This window comes from Pezoporus flaviventris, unplaced genomic scaffold (assembly GCF_033815535.1).
Source record: "Pezoporus flaviventris isolate CSIRO_AGI_PZ_B2104156 unplaced genomic scaffold, CSIRO_AGI_Pfla_v1 ptg000072l, whole genome shotgun sequence".
Lineage (NCBI taxonomy): Eukaryota > Metazoa > Chordata > Aves > Psittaciformes > Psittacidae > Pezoporus > Pezoporus flaviventris.
The window spans coordinates 4,965,678-4,989,244 of NW_026892620.1; the positions used below are offsets into that span (position 1 = coordinate 4,965,678).

General features: G+C 37.4%; 1 protein-coding gene across 6 annotated transcripts in view; it reads right to left on the reverse strand.

Moving 5' to 3' along the window:
- The window catches only part of MYO16 (myosin XVI), a 381,803-nt gene that overhangs the window by 200,708 nt on the left and 157,528 nt on the right, over positions 1 to 23,567 (reverse strand). For all 6 annotated transcript variants that reach the window (XM_061472784.1, XM_061472779.1, XM_061472778.1 and 3 more), the window contains 2 exons: positions 15,368 to 15,476; positions 2,685 to 2,809 (listed from right to left, as the gene is read on the reverse strand). In XM_061472784.1, coding sequence (XP_061328768.1) covers positions 2,685 to 2,809; positions 15,368 to 15,476 — 234 coding nt within the window. The remainder of the gene's footprint in view (positions 1 to 2,684; positions 2,810 to 15,367; positions 15,477 to 23,567) is intronic.

The window sequence follows — 23,567 nt, forward strand, 5'->3', positions numbered from 1 at the left end:
CCTAACTTTCTTTTGTGGCAGTTCAAATATGCTAGATGCAAGCTGACACTATTTTACTCTGAAATTAATTCATTAACACTCAATCAAATCAAGCAAATGGAGTCTGAAGCACAAAATCAGTCCCAAAAATATTTTTCAATATTAAAGCATAAAGATTTTACTTATCACTTGTACTCCTTCCCTATGTACTTGATTGAGTGGTATTTCTTTCAATGATTTTAGTTGATTTTCTGTATCAGTATGCTTAATTTCAGAGTAGAATGGAACAGAGAGAGGGCAGAAAATGCAGCAACAGAATGACAGAAACTCAGGTCAGCAGGCACTTCAGCAGGTCAAGTAGAGCAACTTGCTGCTAAAGCACGAATGAAGCTACTTAAAGGTAGCTGTATTTGCTCATGGCGTGTCATTCCAAGTAGATAATACAGTATGAGTAATAAGATACTGAAAACTACTGTAATATTTACTATTTCCTATTTCTGGTTCAGCTACGCATGCAGAGTATATAAAGTTTTCTCTATGAACACGCTTGATGTAGAGGGATGAAATGCATTACAACTCATCAAAAATCCTCCCCTAGAAAGGGGGCAAGGATACCTTTGCCCTGGAGGCAGAAGACTAATTATGTACACCTTAAATGCTCTAATTTTAAATGTACAACCCCCTCAAATTTTTCCCATAATTTGATATAGCTTCAGCTTTTCTGCTGGTTTACCAGAAGAAATTACATTTTTTTATTCAGAGATCAATTTGACATGTGCTATTTAAAAGTAGTTTAAAAGCTCATAAGACAAAGGAAATAATTTATGACTGAAATCTTTCAAAGAAAAAAATATTATAGGAGAATTTAGCAGAAAAAGTGATTTTGCCATATGTCATTTTGTAACTGTATTGCATGTGCATATATGTAGATGCTATGAATCTATGAAAATGTATGCATTTATGTATTTATGGCATCAATCTTTTGCTGATTCACCCTAACTTACACGTTAATTTATATTTAATATGTCAAGAGAAACCAAATCTTATTTGCTACTTACAACTGAGATATTTGTTGTTTTCTCTGTACAAATAGATGTAGATCAACAAAAAACTATCCCCAGAATCCTTTGATACACGTACAGCTAGCACAGACTGGCTGACACCGCAACCATGAACAGACACAGAGCAGTTTAACAAAACCTGGACTTCCCAGCCATTTGTCAGTCTAAAGTTTCACATAATAGAAAACTCAAACAAAAGCAACACAATCCACTCTGCAGCTACTAGTTGCAAGGCTATGAAAAAGTTCAAAAAATCAAAGCTCAAGACAAAAACTGTTAATGCAAAAAATAAACCCTTTGTCAACATCCTACCAAGAAAACAACACAAAATCAAGCTATCCACAGTGCTTTCCTCCTAGTATTTGCAGTACTGTTGAACAGATTTCCGACATGCATTTCAGCTCTTCCAGCTAAGTACGGAAAAGTTTTTATACTGTGATAGTTAAGTTCAAAACTCAGTTTAACTAAGCCAATTCAGACTAAAGTAGCAATAAAAGTACAGTAGAAACAACTTTGCATTATACTGTGATTTAGCAGTTCAGCTTTATTGTATCAGAAAACTGGAAGTTAAATAAATGCTTTCATGAATTAAATTAAAAGTTGTGTTGTTTCTTCCTACCCCTCCCCTGCTTCCTCCTGTTTTTAACTGCAGCTAACTGCCTTGGACTGGCCACCCCAAAAGTTCAGTATAAGCAGAGCCACTGGCTGGATTCAACAATTCCAGATATGAGGCTTCTTACTGTTATAGTTTAAACACTCCACAGGTATTAAAATATGGAATTAAATACTAATTATGCAGTGTATCAATTCATTATCATGCAATGCAATTCAGCATAAATGTTAATAATAATAACAATGTTCAGTAATATGCGCCTTTCAAATTTTAGTACAGTATTTGCAGAAAATCACAAAAGAATTTTTAAGTTATTCAGTATCATAATGCTGCTGATGACCATTTACTGATTAATAATAATATTGAAGATTTTCTATCCAAAGAGAACATCCCACTGACATGCTATCTAGGGAAAAATATATTCATTTCAAAAATATTTTATTGCATTATTTTAAAATTATGATGTCGGAAGAAGTAGCGTTCCTGAATAAAACAAAGGGATAGGAGGTCTATCAGCAGAAAAAAAGTATACTGAGACTCAATGACTATAAATAACATGCACATTTGGGAGAAGGAATATTTATCCACTGATATGGTGGATGCTTCATTACACTGAATCAAGACGGGATAGCTTCATGAAACACTGTTTTAGCCTGGCTCAGCCAGAAAACATGAACCTAAACCAGGAATCACTGAATGAAGTTTCAGACCCTCTCAGAATGTCAGAGACCACAAGTATATGCTGCAGTTCTAAACTACAATGTCAATTTCCTTTTTTTTTTTTTTCCTATTGTTGGCTATTCGGAGGCTAAGAGTGAGAAAGTTGTCATTAAGACATGGATGTTGCACTAGCCTAGTTCATTATCTATACATGGTACTGACATATCGCTATTTTCAAAAAGCCAGATGAGCACCAGATTCTTGCATAACCTCATTTCGAGTCTTAAAGAATTGCCTTGCAAACATGCTCATCAGCGCACAGTTGCAGTACATGCATATTCACAGGCTGATGATTACATATTCCCACTCACCAGGGTCACTCCTTCATCATTCTTTTGATTCACACTCCCTCCACTTGATATAAGCTGTTGGACATCTGTAAGCATTGTCATAGATCTCTGCGTCTTCATTTGGCGCAATGCATTCAGCTCTACTCCTGGAAAAAAGAAAAAGGTTAAAACCTTCTGCTATTTCATTCATCAAGAAAGAACAGATATATGATTTTGTATTCTGCGTTTGTAAAAGTTTGATCAATGTTTAATTAGACGAGTGTATATTTATAGAACATGTTAATTTATATTTACCAACAAGTTTAATATCTTTATTTATTAGTCACTACATGGATGATTTAATGTCAGTCAGTAATATTAAATAAATGGGACTGATCTATCGACTGGCAAGAGCAGTTTTAGGTAAAGCAGTTGTAACATCATTAAGTCCACTGGGATTGCGAATATAACAGGAATGGGAAAAGAATTACATGCTCTAAGGAAGCCACTCAAGTGTTTGGGACTTATTTAATGAAAATTATTTTTGGCCGTATTCTTTCAACCCTGTGTATATATCACAGTGCTCAGACCTGTCCCTTAAGCTCAACTGCTTGAGAGATTATGAAGCGAAACAAATGACATTAAAACTCAACACCTTTTTATCTGCCTGGGTTATTTTTAACTGGGATTAGTTCTCCAGCTGAGCCTATACTATTGCAAGGCCCAAACTAGCAGAAAATGTGGTATGGATGCAGGAACAAATGGGAGGGGATGAAAAGAATGACGGGCACAGGATTGTTTATGTCAGTACTGCTACAGAAAGAAACGGTTGTCAAAGTACAGTTTTATATGCAAGATAAGCAAGATACTCTACAACCAAATGAAATCATGTCCTCCATCTAAAGAGATTTAGTTAGAAACAAAGGTACAAAAAAATTGTTCAGTGGTTAAATTAGCATCTGTCTGTGGCTAGATTGGAATATCTAACCAAAATTCAGGGCTTGATCGTTCTGCTCCTAGGTTCACGTGGCCACTTACATCCATACATAGAAAATGCATGTTGAGTATGAAAGTGCTTCCTTTCTGCCCTGCCCATGACACAACAAAAAGCATATGAAAAAATGATTTACTGGTTCTCTTCTACATGTGACAAATATTGAATTAATTAATACGTATTTAACGTAAAATTTTATCTCAATCACTCTTTCAGTTTTTTACATTACTAAAACAATTGAAGCAAATTGAATGGTAAACGCGTATTTTAAGTTCCTTAGTTTTAATCTGCCCTGGAGCTCATATAAATGGGTATACCATATGTAGTTCAGCGAAGAATCCAAACCATTTTCATTCTCTAACACGCTACTATACACACTGAAATTTTCTGAATTTTATTTGCCTGATGCACTTCTAAAAGTTTCATCTCTGAAGTGAAATGTTCAGTGTGAGCACTGTCTCACTGGCCATATTTATTTATTCTCATATTTTCAAACATCACGTAAATGATACTAAACGACACCAAATGTGAAACACAGATCTAAACCTAAGCTGGAGAAAATTATGCATTTTCTGTATCTGGACTAAACCCTGTGACCTTTCACATACATGTAATTCAGACAAACACACACATATATATACACGATATTGTTAAATTAGAGAACCACACAAAAGCAGAAAGTGCTAACATCCTATTGCCTGACACTTGCTAGACTGGAACGCAATGTGGATTTCATAGGATGTTCTGAGCATCTCCTAACAATCAGTGTATTCATTTTGTCAGTTTTGAAGTTTTTAAGCCTTCATCACATTTCACAGTAACAATTTAAAACCACCTGATGACATTTACAGATTACTGATTTCCACAGGAAGAAGAAAAAAGAAGAAAAAAAATACTGAAAAACAGTTATTATCAGTTTGTTTGGTTCCTCATGTTTCATGTAAATTACAGCCTTTTCTAGCAATTTACTACTGACTCGCACTCAGCATGGTCAGAGAATTAACTTATCACTATGTTCTTATACTAACAGTGGAATATTAATCCTTATAACTCCTTGTAAATAACATTTTATAGAACCTTGGCACATCCTGTCTGGGCCTAGCTGTTGAAAGATTAACTTTGCTCATCCTGAAGAAGAAATCAAAGAAAAGTTCAGCTGCATCAATTGCTATATATGTTCTATCACAAATATAATTACACCCATAAGCTCAGAGAAAATGCATAAACAATGCTACACAGCAACAGAAGGCAGAGTCTATATGAATCTCAATATAACTTTTAAACTACTAGCTGCATGGAAGGATATGATACACATTTCATAAAACAAGCAGCAGTAAACAGCCTGGCAAGTGAGCTCCTACAGTGACGTGGTTCCTCAGGCTTCATTTTTTAAATATACAAAGGACTTTCAAAAATGCTATAGAAATACCAGATTCCCTCCCTCTGCCTCTATAGAAAATAGAATGAAAACATGAAAAAAAAAAAAAAAAAATCTAAATTGCAATCCTAGAATTGCAGTTTTGAATTCCAGGAACTCAGGAACTAGGCTTCAAAGTAAAGAATTCTCTAGCAGGGAACTGAGAAGCAGATTTATAAAGTGTGCACATGTATCATTCTCTGAGGATCAGACAAGGAGACCTGGTCAATAAACTGCCTTCCCTTACTCTTCGTAATTCTGAGGGAGTGATATTTTCATGAGTTTAGATGCATGAGTAACAAAATGTTATTCATACAGTAAGCAACTATTGATGCCTGAATCAAAGAATGACCTTCACATTGTTTTTCAAAGGGGAAATGTGGTTTAGATATCCAGATGAAACGGGACAACAGCCAGCACAAATAAATAGAGGAAGAAAACCAAACTGGCATGTACTATAGACACAGATTCACATTTGAAAAAAATGGAAAGTCAAAAAGAAAGGCGTAAGATGGAAAATATGCTTCAAATACCCTGTAAAATCAGAGTAAGAGCCACATGCTCACAAATTCTGCATGAGATGAGATGGAAAAGGAACAGTTAAAACATAAATGACCCACAGGGCACAGCATTTGGTGGTGAGCATCAGTGCTGATGACAGGAGCATAACCTAAGAGCTACAAAATATATTACTTCTCACTGTTTAAGGAAAACACCTGAAAAGGCGATTTCATGCACTTTGGCTGTCTCACCCTCTCTGGCATATGGTTATAGAACTGACACTCCAAAAGAATATAGAAACCTCAGATAAAAACTTTCAAAAATTTGCAGTGGTAAAGAATTACACAGCAAACAGAACTGAGAATTGCTATAAAAAAATATTTTCCTCAGAAATGTCAAGTATTAATAAGCCTCTCCACCTGCAGGTGGAACACCTGTTCCTGTAACCAGTACAAAGCAAATCACTCAAGCACTCTATGCGAAATACCCATGGTACACACCCAGCTGCCACTCTCTGAAACTTGAACACCTCGTTCTCCAATGGGCTTAACCATCTTTAGGAGGAGAGGTCAATATCATCTTGTGGTTCAAACACAAATGGACACTAAAAACCTGCAACCAGTTTCAAAAGCCTCCTCTCTCCTCTCCTCTTGAGTCTTCTCTCACCCTGTCTATATCTGCCCTTCCTGCAGAGCTGTAAACACAGAGAGGCCCTTTTCACCCCAAGTGTGATGAGCCTGTTGGTACTCTTCTGTAATTCATGGTTTAGAATTTTTATTTTTCTCCTGTGCAACAAGGTATAGATTTTATATGTAGCTGTTACTTTATTCAGCTTTATTCGCTTAAAGTTTTAGAAGGCCTTTTCTGGCTGCTTACTAGATAGCTTTGTAAAGAGCATTATTTTTGTTAAGTTACATTTTTCAGTAGCTCTTGTGCGTATTGCTTGGCATTATGTGCATCTGATTTCATAGGTCAGCATGATTTCGAAGGTCAGCATATGAACAGATACATACCAGCAACATTTATTATGTGAGAAGGGAAACCAGTATTTTCAATATCTGCAAAAGAATGTATACTTGCAAAACCAAGGCCTATAGCTGTAATTCACTGCAGAAGTACCTACTGATTGTTCTTGGCGGGTTTTACCTCTTTGCCTCTAAAGATACCATTACACATGCTTAGTGAAGGATGTAGTTTATTTTCTTCTAGTCTGAAACTGCTATCAGAAATTAAACTCCTCCTCATGTAGACATCAGTGACAATTCTGCCACTTCAGTGAAACAAGGGGGTTTTAGCTCTCTTTTCTGTAATAAGGAAGTTGATGATCCTTCTAGCTAAAATTACTTAAATGAACTCTGTCTCTTCTTCACTTGTATGATAACAAAAGTAATTTTTGTAATTTATTTTAACAGACTGGAAAAATCTCAAGGCTTAGTACTAAAACAATCATCTGTGGATATGTCTTGCATGTTTATTATTTTATTTGTAATATTAACACTAGAACACAGAAGCAAAATAAGTGCATCATTGTCTCTGGTTACTTGTGATAAGTATCATGTCTGAAATGACTTCTTCACATATGGTATTTCTATACTCAGGATTTCTCTCAATATGTTATGGTTAGAGAGGCGTAAAAGCAGGTTACTCAATATGTGCCAGGAAGCCAGGAGCTGATGGCAAACACAAGGTAGGCAGGGCAGTAGCCTTGCTGGCAGGAGCATATCCCTACAACAGCCAAAACAAGAACTTAAAGCAGGTCTGGTGATAGGAATCTGGGCCAACCAACAGTCCTGTGATTGCAAGAAAAGCCTCTAGCAACAAATCCAGAAAATCAGGTGAAGCCAGGAACTCAAGTCAGTGGTTCAGGGTTGGAATCACCAAGGTTCATGGCTGGGCATAGGAATATCTCAAGCAAGGACCAAGAGCAGAAACCTGGGTCTAAATGTGGCTCCTGAGCCAAAGGATGGGTGAAAGATCATGACAAAGCTTCTCCCAGCTCTGCCTCACAACTTAGCTCTTTTCTCAGCTGACTGCTCCCAGGTTACACAGCTGTACCATCTCCGAGCTAGCTTTGAGCACAGGCAGTCAAGCCCCTGGGATTGTGAGGGTGACAGGTCACAGGGCCTGTGGGTGCACTCTGGGAACTGCCAACTGCCTTTTTTTTCCTAACCTGCTCAAGCTTATAGTTTTAGGAAATCTATAAAACATAATTTATTCCTGATGGCAACTGAGTTATTCACTGGTTAAGTGGTTTGAAACAATACGGAAAAGGGCATCCCCAGTTTCTGATGCTCTTCACAATCTCTTTTCAAATCTTTGCAAAGCCTGTTACTCAAGGAGATGCCTGGTTTTCTTCTACTGCCAGTTAAAAAGTAGATCATAAACTACTGGTTATAATTTTCAATGATAATTCATGTGCCAAAAGTCTGCACAGTGAGTTTAAAGGTTTTCCCTTTGATAGAAACATATGGGTAACATACTGGAAACACACAAATATTAAGAAGAGTCCAAGACTTCCAAGTCAGTTCCCCAAGAGTTAGAAAGTATAAAGGTAGCTTATTCAAGCTTATATTAGAAAATACAATGGGCAAAGGAAGCCAGATGAGCATTGTCAACTGCAACATCCCATATGAAGACAGGATGAGAAAGCTGGGGCTGTTCAGCCTGGAGAAGAGAAGGCTGTGTGGAGACCCCATAGCAGCCTTCAAGTGTCTGAAGGGAGCCTATACGGATGCCGGGGAGGGACTCTTCATTAGGGACTGTAGTGACAGGACAAGGGGTAACGGGTTAAAACTTAAACAGGGGAAGTTTAGATTGGATATAAGGAGGAAGTTCTTTACTGTAAGGGTGGTGAGGCACTTGAATGGGTTGCCTAGGGAGGTTGTGAATGCTCCATCCCTGTCGGTGTTCAAGGCCAGGTTGGACAAAGCCTTGGGTGACATGGTTTAGTGTGAGGTGTCCCTGCCCATGGCAGGGGGGGTGGAACTGCATGATTTTAAGGTCCTTTCCAACCCTAACTATTCTATGATTCTATGATTTTCAATGTGTCACATTTTCACACTTTTAGGACTCAAAGGGACCTACTGAAGCATCTCATTTGGCCCCCTGTTCTCACTTGCAACACCATCATCTAACCCCTCTCATCAATTAACCAATTTCTCTGCAGAAAACAGGGTTTCTTTGTGTATGCTAATCTTATGGGTAGGTATTTCCCAATCAAGAAGAATCAGAGTGAAAAACTTTCAACCATCCTGAGGCTGTTTGGTTTTGATTGCCTGTTTTTCTGTTAATCTACTGTATCAATATTTTTAACAGAAAATTTGTAGCAGAGCTCAAGATCACATTGCATATGGTTCTAAAGAGGAAAATGCATCAGAGGATTTAGTTTTATCTTAAGTTCACTGATCTTTAGTGCTAACAATCTGTATGTGTTGACATTTTAGTCAGTTCTCACTGTAACATGTTAGCAATAATTCCTTAATGTCTATGAAAAGACTTACGTAGCTTTATATATGAAAGTCTAAAGCGGTATTTTTCTGAAATCATATGAAGCTGTATCACTTGCTTTTCTTCAGTGCAACTGAAGAAACAGTATATGATATTTTTTCCCCTTGTTAGATTATTAGATCTGTTTTAAGGGTTTCTGTAGCAAAATCTGAGTGTTAGAACATTCTAGTGTGCATATTCTGACATATGTATTCTGACTGCTTTTTTATTAGTAATAATCAAAACTGATTAAAAATACATGTAACTGAGAGTTTCATTTTGATCTTATTCTCGTAAGTGCCAGACTGTTTAGAAATACATGCCCAGATGTGTTGCCCACGTGTTGGCAGTTGTGGGGCTGCCGGGGGCCTTCTGTGGGAAGAAGTCAGGCTCTGTCCCATGTGGATCACAAATGGTTCTAATCAGCTCCAGCAGACCCAGTGCAGGACACAGTGGAGTCTGTAAGCCAAGTGTGACACCTCTGAAAACGTACTTAATGAAGGCCAGAAAATAGCAAACAGAAAGACACAGAGGGAACAAAAAGAGGGAGAAACAGATGAAGGAACACCAAGGTCGGAGAAAAAGGAGGGATCGTGTAGAGATTCCCTGCAGCCCATGGGAAAGCAGACAGTCATTTTCAAAGGATTTGCATACCTGTGAAATACCCATACTGGAGCAGAGGAAAAGCGTGAAGAGGAAGAAGTGACAGAGAGAAACTGCTGTGCACTGTCTGTAGCTGCCCCACCCCCCTGCACTGTTTGTGGGGGTAGAGGAGTCTGGAGTGAAGCAGTGAAGTCAAGCCTGGGAAAGGGGGAGGAAAGGTGTTGATGTCTGCCTTTCTGTTTCTCACTACCTGAATCTATTCCAATTAGCAGTTTTCCCCAAGTGAAGCCTGTTTTGCCTGTGACAGTAACTGGTAAGCAATCTCCCTGTCTTCATCTGGACCCAAGAGTTTTCTCATCCTGTTTCCTCCCTATGTCCTGCTCAGGAGATGGAATGAATGCGCAGCCAGGTGAGAGTTAGGCTTTCGTCCAACCACAGCAGTTTTTATGAATAATTTCAAATTACATTAAATTTTAAACCAAAATAAGTTATTGGATGTATATTCCTGTCACATTCTAGATTACTGTAAATAATCTAAATTACTGTAAATACAGTAAATTTTTCCTTAATCCCTTGTCCACTACTTTTCTGAATCAGCTTTTCCTGCACATGTTATTTCCCTTATGTTGTTAACTTTCAGCTACAGGGAAATTCTCCTTATTGTAGTAATTTATGAGTTGACAGTTTCTGGGTAATGTTAAAGACCATGTTCGGTGTAGGATTCTGTACTAACTCTTAGCTTGAAATTTTATTGATTCTACCTACTGCTGCAAGGCAGAAAAAGAAACTTACACCTTCTACTTTGCAGCTAAAAAGTAAGGCTTAATCCATTTGCTAGTAAGAATTTAATAAACCATGGTCTGGTTTTTGTGCAATCTGAAAATATTTTAACTAATTTTAATAATAAAAATCTACCTAAGTGGACAGGACTTGCACATGATTTTGGTTATATATATAGTTTTCTGAAACACCTGAATATGATCCCCTTAATATTCAGAGAACAAAACAGATCCATTATTCACACGGCTTGGAATACTAGAAAACATTTTGATTAAGTTTATGAAATCTCTATTACCATCAAAGGTCCTTTAACCAGCTATCTTAAAATTCATCTACCCCACAGAAAGAAAACTCTTAAAAACTAAAAGGAATGCTCTGTAGAAAAGCAACAACCATTTACTTTACCTGTGTCATTGTAGGAAAAGAAAAGCCATCTATGCTTTTGGTAGATATGTTATTCAAATACAGTCATTCTTTAAAAAAAAATTACAACAGATCATTTTCTTTTGGTTTTCTAATAATCTGTTGTGCATAAACTCTCACTATACAATAGACAATAAACGTATTATTTTCTTTTCAGATATGTAGGATACCTAGACAGCTCTTTAAAAAAAAAGAAGCAAATATCCAGGTATCGTTTTCTCAGATTAAATAACAAGGCTGTTCTTGGAATGCACAGTTACACTACTGAAAGCTGAAGCCTGAGATCTTGGATGACAAATAGGAGCATCTCTCTTTTGGAAAGAAATTATACTGTAAATATCTCACCTCCTATCACCAGCCAAATATGGAACCAAGAAATATCTGTCACTCATTTGTAGTTTGTATCTGAGTCATCTAATCCACTATGCATTGAAATACCAAGAAAGGAAGTAAACAAAAATGTTGCATTATTCAAAGTATTAAATATTTAAAACAGCCTAAAGGAAAAGGATCTTATGACACAATCAGAATTTCACTGACACACTCCGACAGTAGACTATTCTGCCTAAAAAAAAATTTCTGTTTTGCCTAAAAACAATGAGAACATGCTAGCAGTCATTTAAAATTTGATATTTTTTAAATGGCATTAATGCAACAAAAGCTTTGATTTAAAACATAAAGCTTGTAATAATCTAAATAAAGCTTATAAAAGGTACCATGTGGACTTTCTCAATGATTCCAGTAATCATATAGGTTCAGAATAAAACAGGACAAATAGCACAACCTTTTACACTTCCTAATATTTTAATTTCATCTCTGAAGAGAGACATTTCCTGGAAGTAAACAATGAAAGGACAAGAGGCTATAGGTGTAAACTGCAACAAAGAAAATTTCAAATGAAAATAAGAAGAAAAAGAATGACATGAAGATGGCTCAGCAGTAGAATGGGAGCCCAGAGTGCAGAACCTCCAATCCAAGATGGCCCTGGGTAACCTGGGCTACTCTCAGTTGGCCTTGCCTTGGCAGGACACTGCCACAGATGGTCTCCCCATCCTTAAATGTCATGACTTTCTTTTCACAGCAAAACAAGAAGACTAGTAACATGCAAAACCAGTAATATCTTGGTGCAGAACAAATTTATCAGTGTTTACCAGTATTTTCCTTAGTGACTGGTCAAATGAATAACATTTCTGCTCTCTAGTGACAGTATATCCTAAAACTCCACTAATGGTAGCAGGAATTGAGACACCAAAGCTAATGTTTAAGCACCTATATATAGACCTGTAAAGTTAACTGTTATAACCTTAAATGTAATCCCATCCTATGTAGAAAATTTACTACATCTCAGCTAGCCGTTCTGGGCTCCCTTTATGTCACTTGGAAAAAAACACACAGTTCAGATTGAAATTCAGAGTGCCCATTACAGATACCTACCTTTGAAACAACTCTTCTGCTGTAATTCAATAAATTGATCCCAATAAGTTCCTGGAGCTCAGGAGCACACTAGGCTCCTGAGTGCTCTTAGGACCTGATCAAATATCACACGCTTAAACTATTTCCACCACTTTCCTAAATATGAAACCGAATGCTGCATTTTCCCTTCCATCCTCAATTAGGGATATCTTAAATGAAGCTTATAGAATACTAGAAATATTACCCAACACAAAGGATGCTCTTATACAGAGGATATGTACTTCAACTTGTTTTTTCTTAGGTAAGTAAAGTCTGCTTATTGCTTTTTTCAATCAGTAATTAGTTTAGTATACAATGTAACACTAGTTACATAATGTAACATCAAAGAAAGCTGGTTTCTGTACATGAAATGAAATGTAGACTTCAGTAATATGATCTCCATATAATGTCTTGATGAGTTATATTCCCTAACAACTATAATCTATACACGAAAGCTTTCAGGCAGTTACTAGAGGATCAACTTTACTTTGCACTTGTGATACTCCTGTGCCCTAACAGATCATTTACAAACAGAACTCAAAGGACTAACTTCAGTAAATAAATATATTTAAAATATATAAATCATTAAGTGCATCTAAGGCTATCATTATCACCTATGGCTCCAGGCCTTCCACAGAATAAATCAGGTTAACTTTGACAATGAAGAGGGAGTTCATTCACTAAGATCTGCAGTGCAATTAAACAGATACAGTGATCTACCACAGTAATGAAAGCTGCAACAATTATAAACACACTAGGTTTCTAAAAACTTTAACATCCCCAATTAGCCAAGTTTTCTGTAGCACCAAAGCTACTTGTTCCAGCCTTGCTTTGTTTCATGGAAGTAAATTAATAGCTTATTTTTCTCTTGTTAGCTGAGCCATAAGGCACTTGATTTTGTATTTTCCTCTGAACTCTGTAGTAAGAAGCAGTGATTAGAGTATAGTCTATTTCACACAGCAATCTGTAAACCAAGCTGCTGGTTTTAGGCTGCTGATATCAAGGACATTTTTTAGGAATGCAGGGAAATACAAAGAATGGGGAAATATACCTTATACATTGTATTTCAAGGGTGAGGCTATAGGCGGGTGTTTCACAACACTGCAGGCTGAAGATGGTATTTACTATAGTATCAGCTAATGCTCTTGTACAATTAGATTTTTGGCCATGAAATTGCTCTGTGTTGGGGTATGCATATGCAGGTGTGTATGGGCATCACTGCAAAACAGTCCACAGAGAAGGTTTTGTCTGGCAAACTAACTCATACTTATACAGACAGCTTTATTGCCTTAAAGGATTCCCTCTTCAGTTACTACTGACCATGGTTGTACAAAGGTTATATACCAGGCTGTACAAATATTTCTGAAGATACTAATTAAATTTTAAAGATTAAGTGTGAAATAGGGGTACTTTGAGCTGCCTATTGTTACAAGAAGAATAGTAACAGACCAAGCAAAGTTCATAGCATTTTGTCATTGATCACCCAAAGGCCAGTATTTCATGCAGTGCTGCAATTAAGGGGTAGGACTGATCTACCCTAACAGTCTGAGACTAACCTACTTGTCAAATTAAGTTCTTATTAGTCAGAAGAAAGAAACAGTCCTGGCAGTCAGTTCTCCTCATTTAGCTGGGTTTAGGAAGAGCTGAAACAATGCATGTGTTTCCTGTTTCTCTCTACTGACCAAAACAAAAGGCTTGGATTTTTAGCTCAGGCTTAACTAAAGTTAGTAGAGGCAGATCTCATCTTCATCATGTTTACCTTTTTCTCTTCGGAAACTTCCTACATTCACAGAATCATTATTTAATGAGGAACAGTGCCTCTCCCATCTACTGGAAAAGAGGTAACACTGATAACTAGTCATCTGATGTTCCATAGAAGTTCCTTTGATGTAGACACTTTGCCAAGGAACAACCACACAAAAAGAGAGACAAACCAAGAAAAAAGGAAGCATTTTCTGATAGATCTGCATTAATAATTGCAAGCAGACTACATCTTGTATGCTACATGTTAAACACCGCTTCGAAGGTTTTGGAGCATTTAGACTCCAAATATCTGTATTTTGCAAGGCAATTAAGTTTTTAGAAGCTAATACCTTTCTTGCCATTAGAAAAGTCCAAACCCAGAGTTCATGAGCTGTGAAGACATTGCCAGACACCAAGGCAGCAAAATTATGAAATATATCTGTGTAATACACTGAATGTGCTATGGACTAACAGCATAGGATGTGATACTGGGTATCACTGAGAGCCCAACTTAACTTCTCTTTCAGGTGTTCATTAACAGGATATAACTTACTTTATGTTAAAACAGACTTCTTATATGGAGACAATGTTGAAATTACACATTTTTATGTTATTGCTCATTATTTCTGCTTAATATATTTTCCTCAGTGTTATGATAAGCCACATACAATATTAAGGCAACCTATTATAGTCAATAGCAATGTCAGAAATCTCACTTCAGAACCCTTATCTAAGTTTGGAACTGGCGAATAATAAACCCTTTTTTTCAATACAGGTCCTGTCATGCATAACATATTAAACGTACTTCATAACACAAATCTAGCCGAAGTGTTTTCTCGATACAAAACAAAACCTGTATTAATAGTTTTGAATAAGTGATAAAGTTTTATATGCATTTTCTTTCACATGATTTGCAGAGATTTATTTATTTAACAGTCTATCACTGCAAAAAAAATAGACTCTGAGGCTAGGCATAACTCATATGTGCAATGAAACAAAAGGTGAAACCCGGTATTCACACTAATAAATGAATTGTTTTGAAAGCTTTTGCACTGCTGCGGTTCTGCTTTGAATTCACTTCCTTACATCTCCATATGAATGGGCAGAAGCAGATCTGACACTGACCACTGTCACTTCCCTCTGCTAATTGTTCCAATCTAAACACACTGAATATTTTTGTGACTCCAAGTCATCTTCCTCCCTTTATCTCCACACTAATACAGTTTCACTGGCTTCAGTGTCGACTTACATCAAATCAATATCCACCCTTTTCATTTTTATGTCATGTTCAATAAAAACATTCCAGAAACTAAAGAGCTGACTTACCGTTTTCTTCCAAGTACATCAGAAGGATGCTGCTAGATTCAGTCCCTTCTATAGCATAATCAAGGGCAATGTTTCCATTAACGTCTTGCAGAAGCACATTTGCTCCAGCCTACAAACAAGAATTAAAATATTTTAGGATTTTGAAGTGAAATCGCAAAACACTACTGGGTTCTTGTCCTTTCCCATTCAGAAACATTTCAAAGCTGAGATTCTTAGCAGGCTGATTATAATCTGAAACAAAACAAAATAAACCAAAACACACACAAAAAAGGCAAAGAAAAAATAAAGGACTCTTTAATGTCAAAAAGCTGGCTTTGCTTGGGACAGCTGACACTGTTTCCACCCTCGCTGTTCAGCCTGCATTTACCACATAGATGTCTGAGCTGCTCACCAGTGAGTTTTGGAACAACCACCGCTTGCAGCACAGCATTTTAAATTAAAGTAAGTTGTCACTGATTACAGCTTGCCTTAAAACACTACACAGTAAACAGCAGTGGTTCAAAAGATGACTGACAAGCAACACAGACACCCATGCAGCAGGGATGCGTGGACAGCTGGTAAGGGTAACCTTGTCAGCTGGGCCAACCTCTTATGGCCTCATCCATCTATTCAACCTCAAAGAGAACCATCCCTTGTGAAATAAGATTGTCATTTGTCACCAACTGGAGACAATGAAAGTGAGCTTGATGATTTTAACTGTAGTCCCTTAAGGAGCCAGGCTGGCATTTCTATCAGTTTCATTCAAAATTCAATATAAAGGACAGACAACTGAAAGGAGCCATCAGGAGTTGGGGGACAGAATCATGAGAAGCTTGAAAATAAACCACCAGCATGATAAGAAAACTTGTATTTTCTATGTTAAATATTGTTAGTGCAAGAATTTGCACTATGAAAGGCAATTTTTTTTTTTTGTAAGAAAGCTTTCATCCTTGAAATTATAAATGTCTGGTAGTCATAAAAGCTTACATTACAGTGAAATGCCATGTATCTTATTTAAGAGGCCATAACTTTATTTCAAGTAGTCTCTCTATGGCTTTTAACTGCAAGGAATTATGAAATAGGAGTGACCTCTGGTAAATTTAATTACTTTTCTTACCAGCTTGTATGATAAAAAGTTCAGCTAATAAAAATGAGGAGTACTGAGGACAGCCTTTCTTAAAACCACTGCATCGGAGGTCAACTCTAATAAGGAATTATTAATAAGAAGGTATGACTGCTTCTTTCAGGAGCTTACTTGTTAAGTACTGTATCAAAGAAAAAGTCATAATGGGCTCAGCTCCTGCCTGAAAGTGAAATGTGACATGAAAAACTAGTAATTCATGTAGGCTTCATGTCATAAAATTTAAGATGTTGAAGCTGGACTACTAGTCTGAGGTGATCTCCTAGGTTCCCATCACAATGATGAGGGGACAGACAGACATCAAAGAATGTAGAATCAAGGAAGTAACACATTTTCACATGTAGCTGACTTGCATGCAATAAAAAAAACACAAAGTCTTGAAGGTACCTATCCTTCACTGCATGTAAATTATCTCCAGGCAATGCGAGAAGAAGGTCATGGTGATAATAGTAAGACAAATCTACATACATTTTCTTGTTAAGAAACCAACAGACCTTTGACATATTAAATTCAGGAAAAGTAGGATAATTAACTTGGCCGTGATCACACTTTTCATTCCCTTCTAAGTTGTAATGTCACTGGAAGAAGGATATAACTTCAAATTACTAATCTCCAAGTCATTTTTATTGGGTAGTTCTACATTAACTGATTTCTTACGAAATGTTCACGATGCTCCCAAACAGAAGGTCAAGGTTGGTGAAAGCTGTGGCAGCAGAGAATACTCTTAGAATTCAGATAGGAAAACAATTCTGGACAATGGTGGATGTTTAAAAGTATATTCTTGCTTTAAAATAAATATTTGGGTTTTAATAATAAGCATTTTTAATACAGTGTACCATCCCTGCCTCCCAGGTTTATATCATCTGTGAACTTACCCCAAGGTGTGCTCTATCTCACTGTTCAGATCCATTAATGAAGACCTTGAACACGACTGGACCCACTATTAACCCACTGAGTACACCACTAGTGAATCACCTCCAGCTAGACTTTGTGCTGCTGATCAGAAACTTCTGGGCCCATCCACTCAGCCAGTTTTCAATCCATCTCACTGCCTAGTTACCTAACACATGCTTTGTCTATGAGGATGCCATGGAACGCAGTGTCAAAAGCCTTACTAAACAGATGTAAATTACATCCACAGTTCATGCCTGACCCACTAAGCCAGCCACCTCATTGGAGAAGGCTGTTTGACCCATCTGACTTCAGCAAACCTAATTTTAAGAATTCTACCAAATGTTATGAGAATAGCCACAAACACTGTGATTTGTAAAGTCTGTCGGTGGTTATTAAACAAGTTTTGAGTTGGGGAATTTTACTTAATTTATTGGCCAACTAACAAACTTCTAATTACAGGTTCTTCTACCAAGAAATAGAAACAAGCGAACATTTGGAGAATTACACTTGGACTCCTCTCCAGACCCTGTTCCTCCCATTCCCATCTCCAATCCCATTGTCTCCAGCACACTACACCTGCATTGGGCAATGTGGGAGATTGGGGTCAGCACATCAAGGTTCCTTTTCTTTGGCAGCAGCTTGTTTCTTCCTCCACTGTTCTGGCATGGGCTCTTTCACTCACTACAGTCTTTCCAGAGTCATAACTACCCCCAGGCCCTCTGCTCAGTTTCTGCATCAGCTGCTCTTTCACTCCAGCCCTGCCTGCAGCCACCTGCTGCCAGCATTATGCAGGTTATGCCCAGTACCAAACTCCAGTGTCCTTTAGAAAGCAAGTCATTCTAGGTATAGAAAAGTGGGAAATTCCACTGCATTTCCATTCCTTAGTATATTACACAAGACATTTGCCTGTGATATATGGGAAGTTACTTGATAATAAATGTGACACACACTTTTCAGTTGCTCAGGATTTCTTTTATTCCCAGGCATCTCTCAGCTAGTTACAGCCAGTCATGGAAGCTGAGCTGAAATCTTCTTTTCTAATTATAATGCAAACTCCCCATTTATCTACTTGCATAATTAAAGACACAGCAATCCCACAGGTGGCAGAAGACATGGCAGAAGCTCACACAGGTAACTGGTAGAGGTCAGAACAGAATAAATGAAAGAGAGGCAAAAAAAGAGAGGCAGAAAAAGAGAGGCAGAAAAACAGCAGGTTCAACCAAGAGTACAAACAGAGCATGACAAAGATGTAGAATATGTCACAGGTAACAAATGTCACAAATATTACAGCACTAGTTCAAATTCAGATGGTCAAAACTGCGCTAAACAAATTAAGTGCTACTGTTACATATATGGCCTTGTACACCAGAAAATAAGAAGCCCACATATAAATAGAAATGCAGATGGAATTCAGATTATCTGGCTATAGTTCTACTTTGTTTTTAGGTTTCTGTTCATAGTTCTTGAAGAAGATATGAGGAATACTGTCCCCAGGCTACTGATATTAGAGTTTCGAAATCTAATGCATACCTTGCTTATATTCAAAATGCAATTCTGTATTTGTTCCATTGCAATTCAAATGTTTTATCCACCCACTTGAATTCTGCATGCAGTGCTCAGTGTACATGAAAAGTTACTGGCTTACCTATTCTCAACACACCCTCATTCTCAAGACATTTCTTAATAAAAAGATAGATATATTGCAAAAGTTTACCCAATATATCCCATAAATACAAAAGTATATTTGTCTGCAATGATAAATTGCTCCCATTTTAGAAAGACTGCAGAAATAATATCTTTAAATATATTATTAAAAATGTTCCCAGAGGTTAATACACAGAATGCAAAATGTGCATCTCTGCTATGCAGAACAACATCCATACATAGAGAAAGCATATGAGAGTGAACTCTGTTGATCAATAATAACTGAGTGGACAGTGCCAGATCTGCACACTGTCCCCATATAACCAGAAATCAGAGCCTGCTGCCAAAGAGAAAATACCTTTGGCTAGTTAAAGGAGGTAAGATTTCCCTTCTGATTCCAGAAATGATGATTCAAATACTTCAATTTGTCTTAGGATCACTTTACTGTACATTTTTTAATCCTGTTCTAATTTCTGCCTACCTATTTGTAGAATTTCTAACACTTTCTCATTTTAGACAAACTGAGTCAAACTTTTTCATTTTAGACAAACTTAATTCCACAGACATGTAAAACTGGTCACGTTACAGGTTAGGTACTGAGCTCAGGAGCAACATAACATCAGGTAGGTTATATGCGAACAATTTCAAAGTACCAATCTAGTGCATACCCCCATTTGCTGCCAAAATTGAAGTAGTTTGAGGTGACTTCCCATTCAGCGGAAGAGTAATGAATAAGTTCAGATTCACTGTAAAGTGTATGATACAACGTACATGCTCACTGTAACTTTTCCCATGATCACATCTTTGTATAGCTAAAGTTTTAGCTAATTTGGAATAGTACAGGGAAGAACATCACTTTGCATATGCGGATACAGTAGGAGCTGAACATTTTCTTTCTAAATAATGTTCCAGAAGGTGGGGACAGAACCAAATAGCTTTTGAAGTCTGAGTATTACTGGAAATTCTGATTTGTGAGAATTCACAAACAAATAGTAATTTCATCATCTAATCATATGTGAACTGTGATTAGAGGACTCTAGCTGTTAGCATAGCAAGTGTCCTTTACAGTGCTCTGTCCCTATATAAGCCACCACTGCAACTCTGCTCAAGTGCAAGAGTATTATAAATGCAGTTACAAACTCTAAAGACTATGTTTCTGTAGCTATATCCTATATACATTTATATATCCTTTATACATTTGGGAAGCCTAATAATACTGTTAACTCACAAGCAAACAATTTATATTTTATTTTCTCCATAAATTGCTCCTCTTTTTAAGAATTAATTGAAATCTAAAAATCACTCTAACATGTAAAGGGGAAAACCTTTAATTAAATATTTGATTTTTTAAAAAGTCTTAAAACTTTCTTCTTCTATACAACAGATGTAGCTTTATCAGTGCTATTTACTAATTGGCTTATAATCCTTGTTGCTGTTTCTTATTCCCAGTGCTTCTTATACATCTTATCTCATGATTCCCAAAGGAGAAATATATCTACCTACCATTACTAGAAAAAGAGTAAGGACCCAGGAATCTCCATTCTGAAGAATGTGTCCTTCTTTACAAATTTAAAATTGTATCTTTCCTTCTGTCCCACTGAATTTCAAATTATTTTATGTATCAGCACCCTAACTTCATCAGGATAGGTAAAAAACGCATTCTCTCAACACTTTAAGACCATAATTGAAGGCATTTTGAGGCTGTGGGTTTAGACCTTCTCCAGCCAACTCAAACCACTCTTACATTCATGGACAGAGTTCTAATCACTTGGTTGTACGTCCAGAAACCTAACACCATCACAGCTGTTTGGACTGCAATGTAAACTGATTCAGACATTCTTAGAAGACATCTAACTTACTGAGGTATCCCAAAGACTTGGGAAGGATTTGGGCATGTCTCTACCTAGATAACACCACTTGCTTAGCTCCCCAGCTAGGATGCTACAGTTTATGCACCCAGGGAACTTTGCGCTCACAAGGGGCAGCTGGTTGAACTGCTTTCTGAAGCAGTCAGCATCTATATGTCTTGGGTGGAAGCCAGGGAGAATCCAGAAATCTGAGTATGATCTATTGCTTAATGAAGGAAATCAGAAACAAAATACAGCACAAGGAATGTGTGGATAACATAACCCCTCCACAACAAACAGTGATAGAAATAACTGTCTTGTTAATGTACTCGTTGCTATGCAAAAAAACCAAGTCTTCTCCTAGTAACAGGCTTTCGCACAGTTGTTATTGTGGCTTGAGTGCTCCACAGTATGCTAGTCATGTGCAATTTGTGCAGTCACCTTTCAAACTCCCCCCCCCCCCCCCGCCCCCAACCCGACTTTTGGGTATTTATTTCTATTCTTATTTACATTTGTATTAGTAATCACAGAATCATAATCTATTTTTATTCCATTCCACATACTCCATACACACACACATATATATATATAAAATAAAAAAATATTCTACATATGTAAATGTACCAAGATTGACACAGTATTTCTCTCTTCTGTGTTAACCACTGTTTCCAAAAGGGAAAGGGTACCATTTCTTTTCAGTAACAGATTGGACAATTCACTTCTGCGTCATTTTTTAAATATAACCACATGATTTACCAACTGTTCCTTTCTATAAGACAATGTTAACCATGTAAGTATACAATGACTAAACGTAGTTCTTCACCAAACATTTGTGGCATTTCACTTACTGTTTTCCCCCATTTGTTACCTATTTCTTCACATTAGGTTTTGCTCACGGAAGGATGTCCAAGGTTTACATGCATACATGTGCATGCTCTCATGTATACCATGGTTACTGTGCAAATGGTACCTCCTTCCAAAAGCCCTTATATATTATCAACTAAAAAGAAATATAATGCTCTATTTGCTGGTGAACAAGGAAACACAGAAAATCACGTGCTCCTGAGCTTCATGGTGCCACACAATCCTGCTCACTAACCTCAGAGGCTTACATAAATTTTCATTCAATATACCAAATCCCAGAAATCTGGCCCCTCTTTTTCTGGCTCCTCTTGGACTTGTCTCTCATTAATTAATGAAGTGAAAGGGTGTCGTGGTTTAAACCCAGGCAGACAGCTCGTTCACTCGCTCCCCCCCTTCTTGCCCTCCCCCCACTCCCGGAGGAATGGAGAGGAGAATTAAAAAGAATGCAACTCCCACGGGTTGAGATAAGAACAGTTTAGTAACTCAGGTATAACACAGATCACTACTGCTACCACCAGTAATAATAATGATAAAGGAAATAACAAGGGAAGAGAACACAATACCTCATCACCAGCCAACTGATAACTCGCCCCCCCCAGCCTGACCAAGCACCGACCGATACCTCCTCCAACCCTCCAGTCCCAGCCCTTCTGGGTAACTCTCCATTACCTCCTGGGCATGACGTGCTGTGGTATGGAATACCTCTTTGGTCAGTTTGGGTCAGGTGTCCTGTCTCTGCTTCCTCCCGGCTTCCCCTCCTCCCTGGCAGAGCATGAGACTCACAAAGTCCTTGGCCAAACCAAAACATCATTGTTATCAGCTCTTTTCCTAGGCCGAAAGTCAAAACACAGCACTGCACCAGCTACCAGGAAGGAGAAAAATGACTGCTACTGCTGAACCCAGGACAAAGGGTAAAACTGCTCTACATAATATTGGGGTTTAGGTCATCAGCACTGGATTTCACTTTTCACAATTTTACGATGCTAAGCAGAATAGGAACAGTTCTCAAGGTGGGGCTCAAAAAAGTTAAAGACTTCTACACATTAGCAAACCACAGGCAACAAAATAAAAGATTAAATGAGATTGAACAGCTGCTCTAAGTTCAAAAGCATGTTTTCCTTCCAACTCATTTCAACAACAGATTTTCTGTAGGCAGAAAATCGGTTCACAGAAATAACAATTTAGTTACTAGAAGAGCTGGAGGAAAAAGAAAATAAATGAGGTTTTTAGTGATTACAATTACAGATTCTCCATTGACAGTTCTCCTACCCGTTCAGGTTGTAATCCAGGTTACTAAGAAGGAAACTGAGAACACAAATGCCGAGTTACCTCTTTTTATTTTTTCTTTTTTTGTACAGAATGATCTAGAAACTATTTTACTAAATCTACAGATTGTCTCTCAGAATGCTGATTGCAGTCCTGATACTTTCATTTTAACTTTTTCCACATAAATCTTTAAGGAAGCCCCTTCCCCATGACAATGCAGATTCTTGCAGGTATTTGGGATACAGCCAATCTATTTCTGTCAACTCCAGAGTAAAGTAAGGATTCCTTTTTCAGAACAAAAGGTCAAAAGAAGCCCATGAAAAGCTAGCTATCCCCCAAACAGATTCAGGACTAAGAGTCTGTCATATACCTTACCTATTTCTAAATTTTTACTTTTATTCCTCCTCTCCCTGGGCTTGACTGAGAATGGAAGAGTGATCACAAATGTTTATAAGCCATCTATAAAGATATGTATGTTCCAGTAGAGTCCTTGGCAAACAGTACAATCACCTCAAAGCTGCTCTAGCTTCTGTTTTGGCTTTAATGACCCTTAATGTAGCCTGCC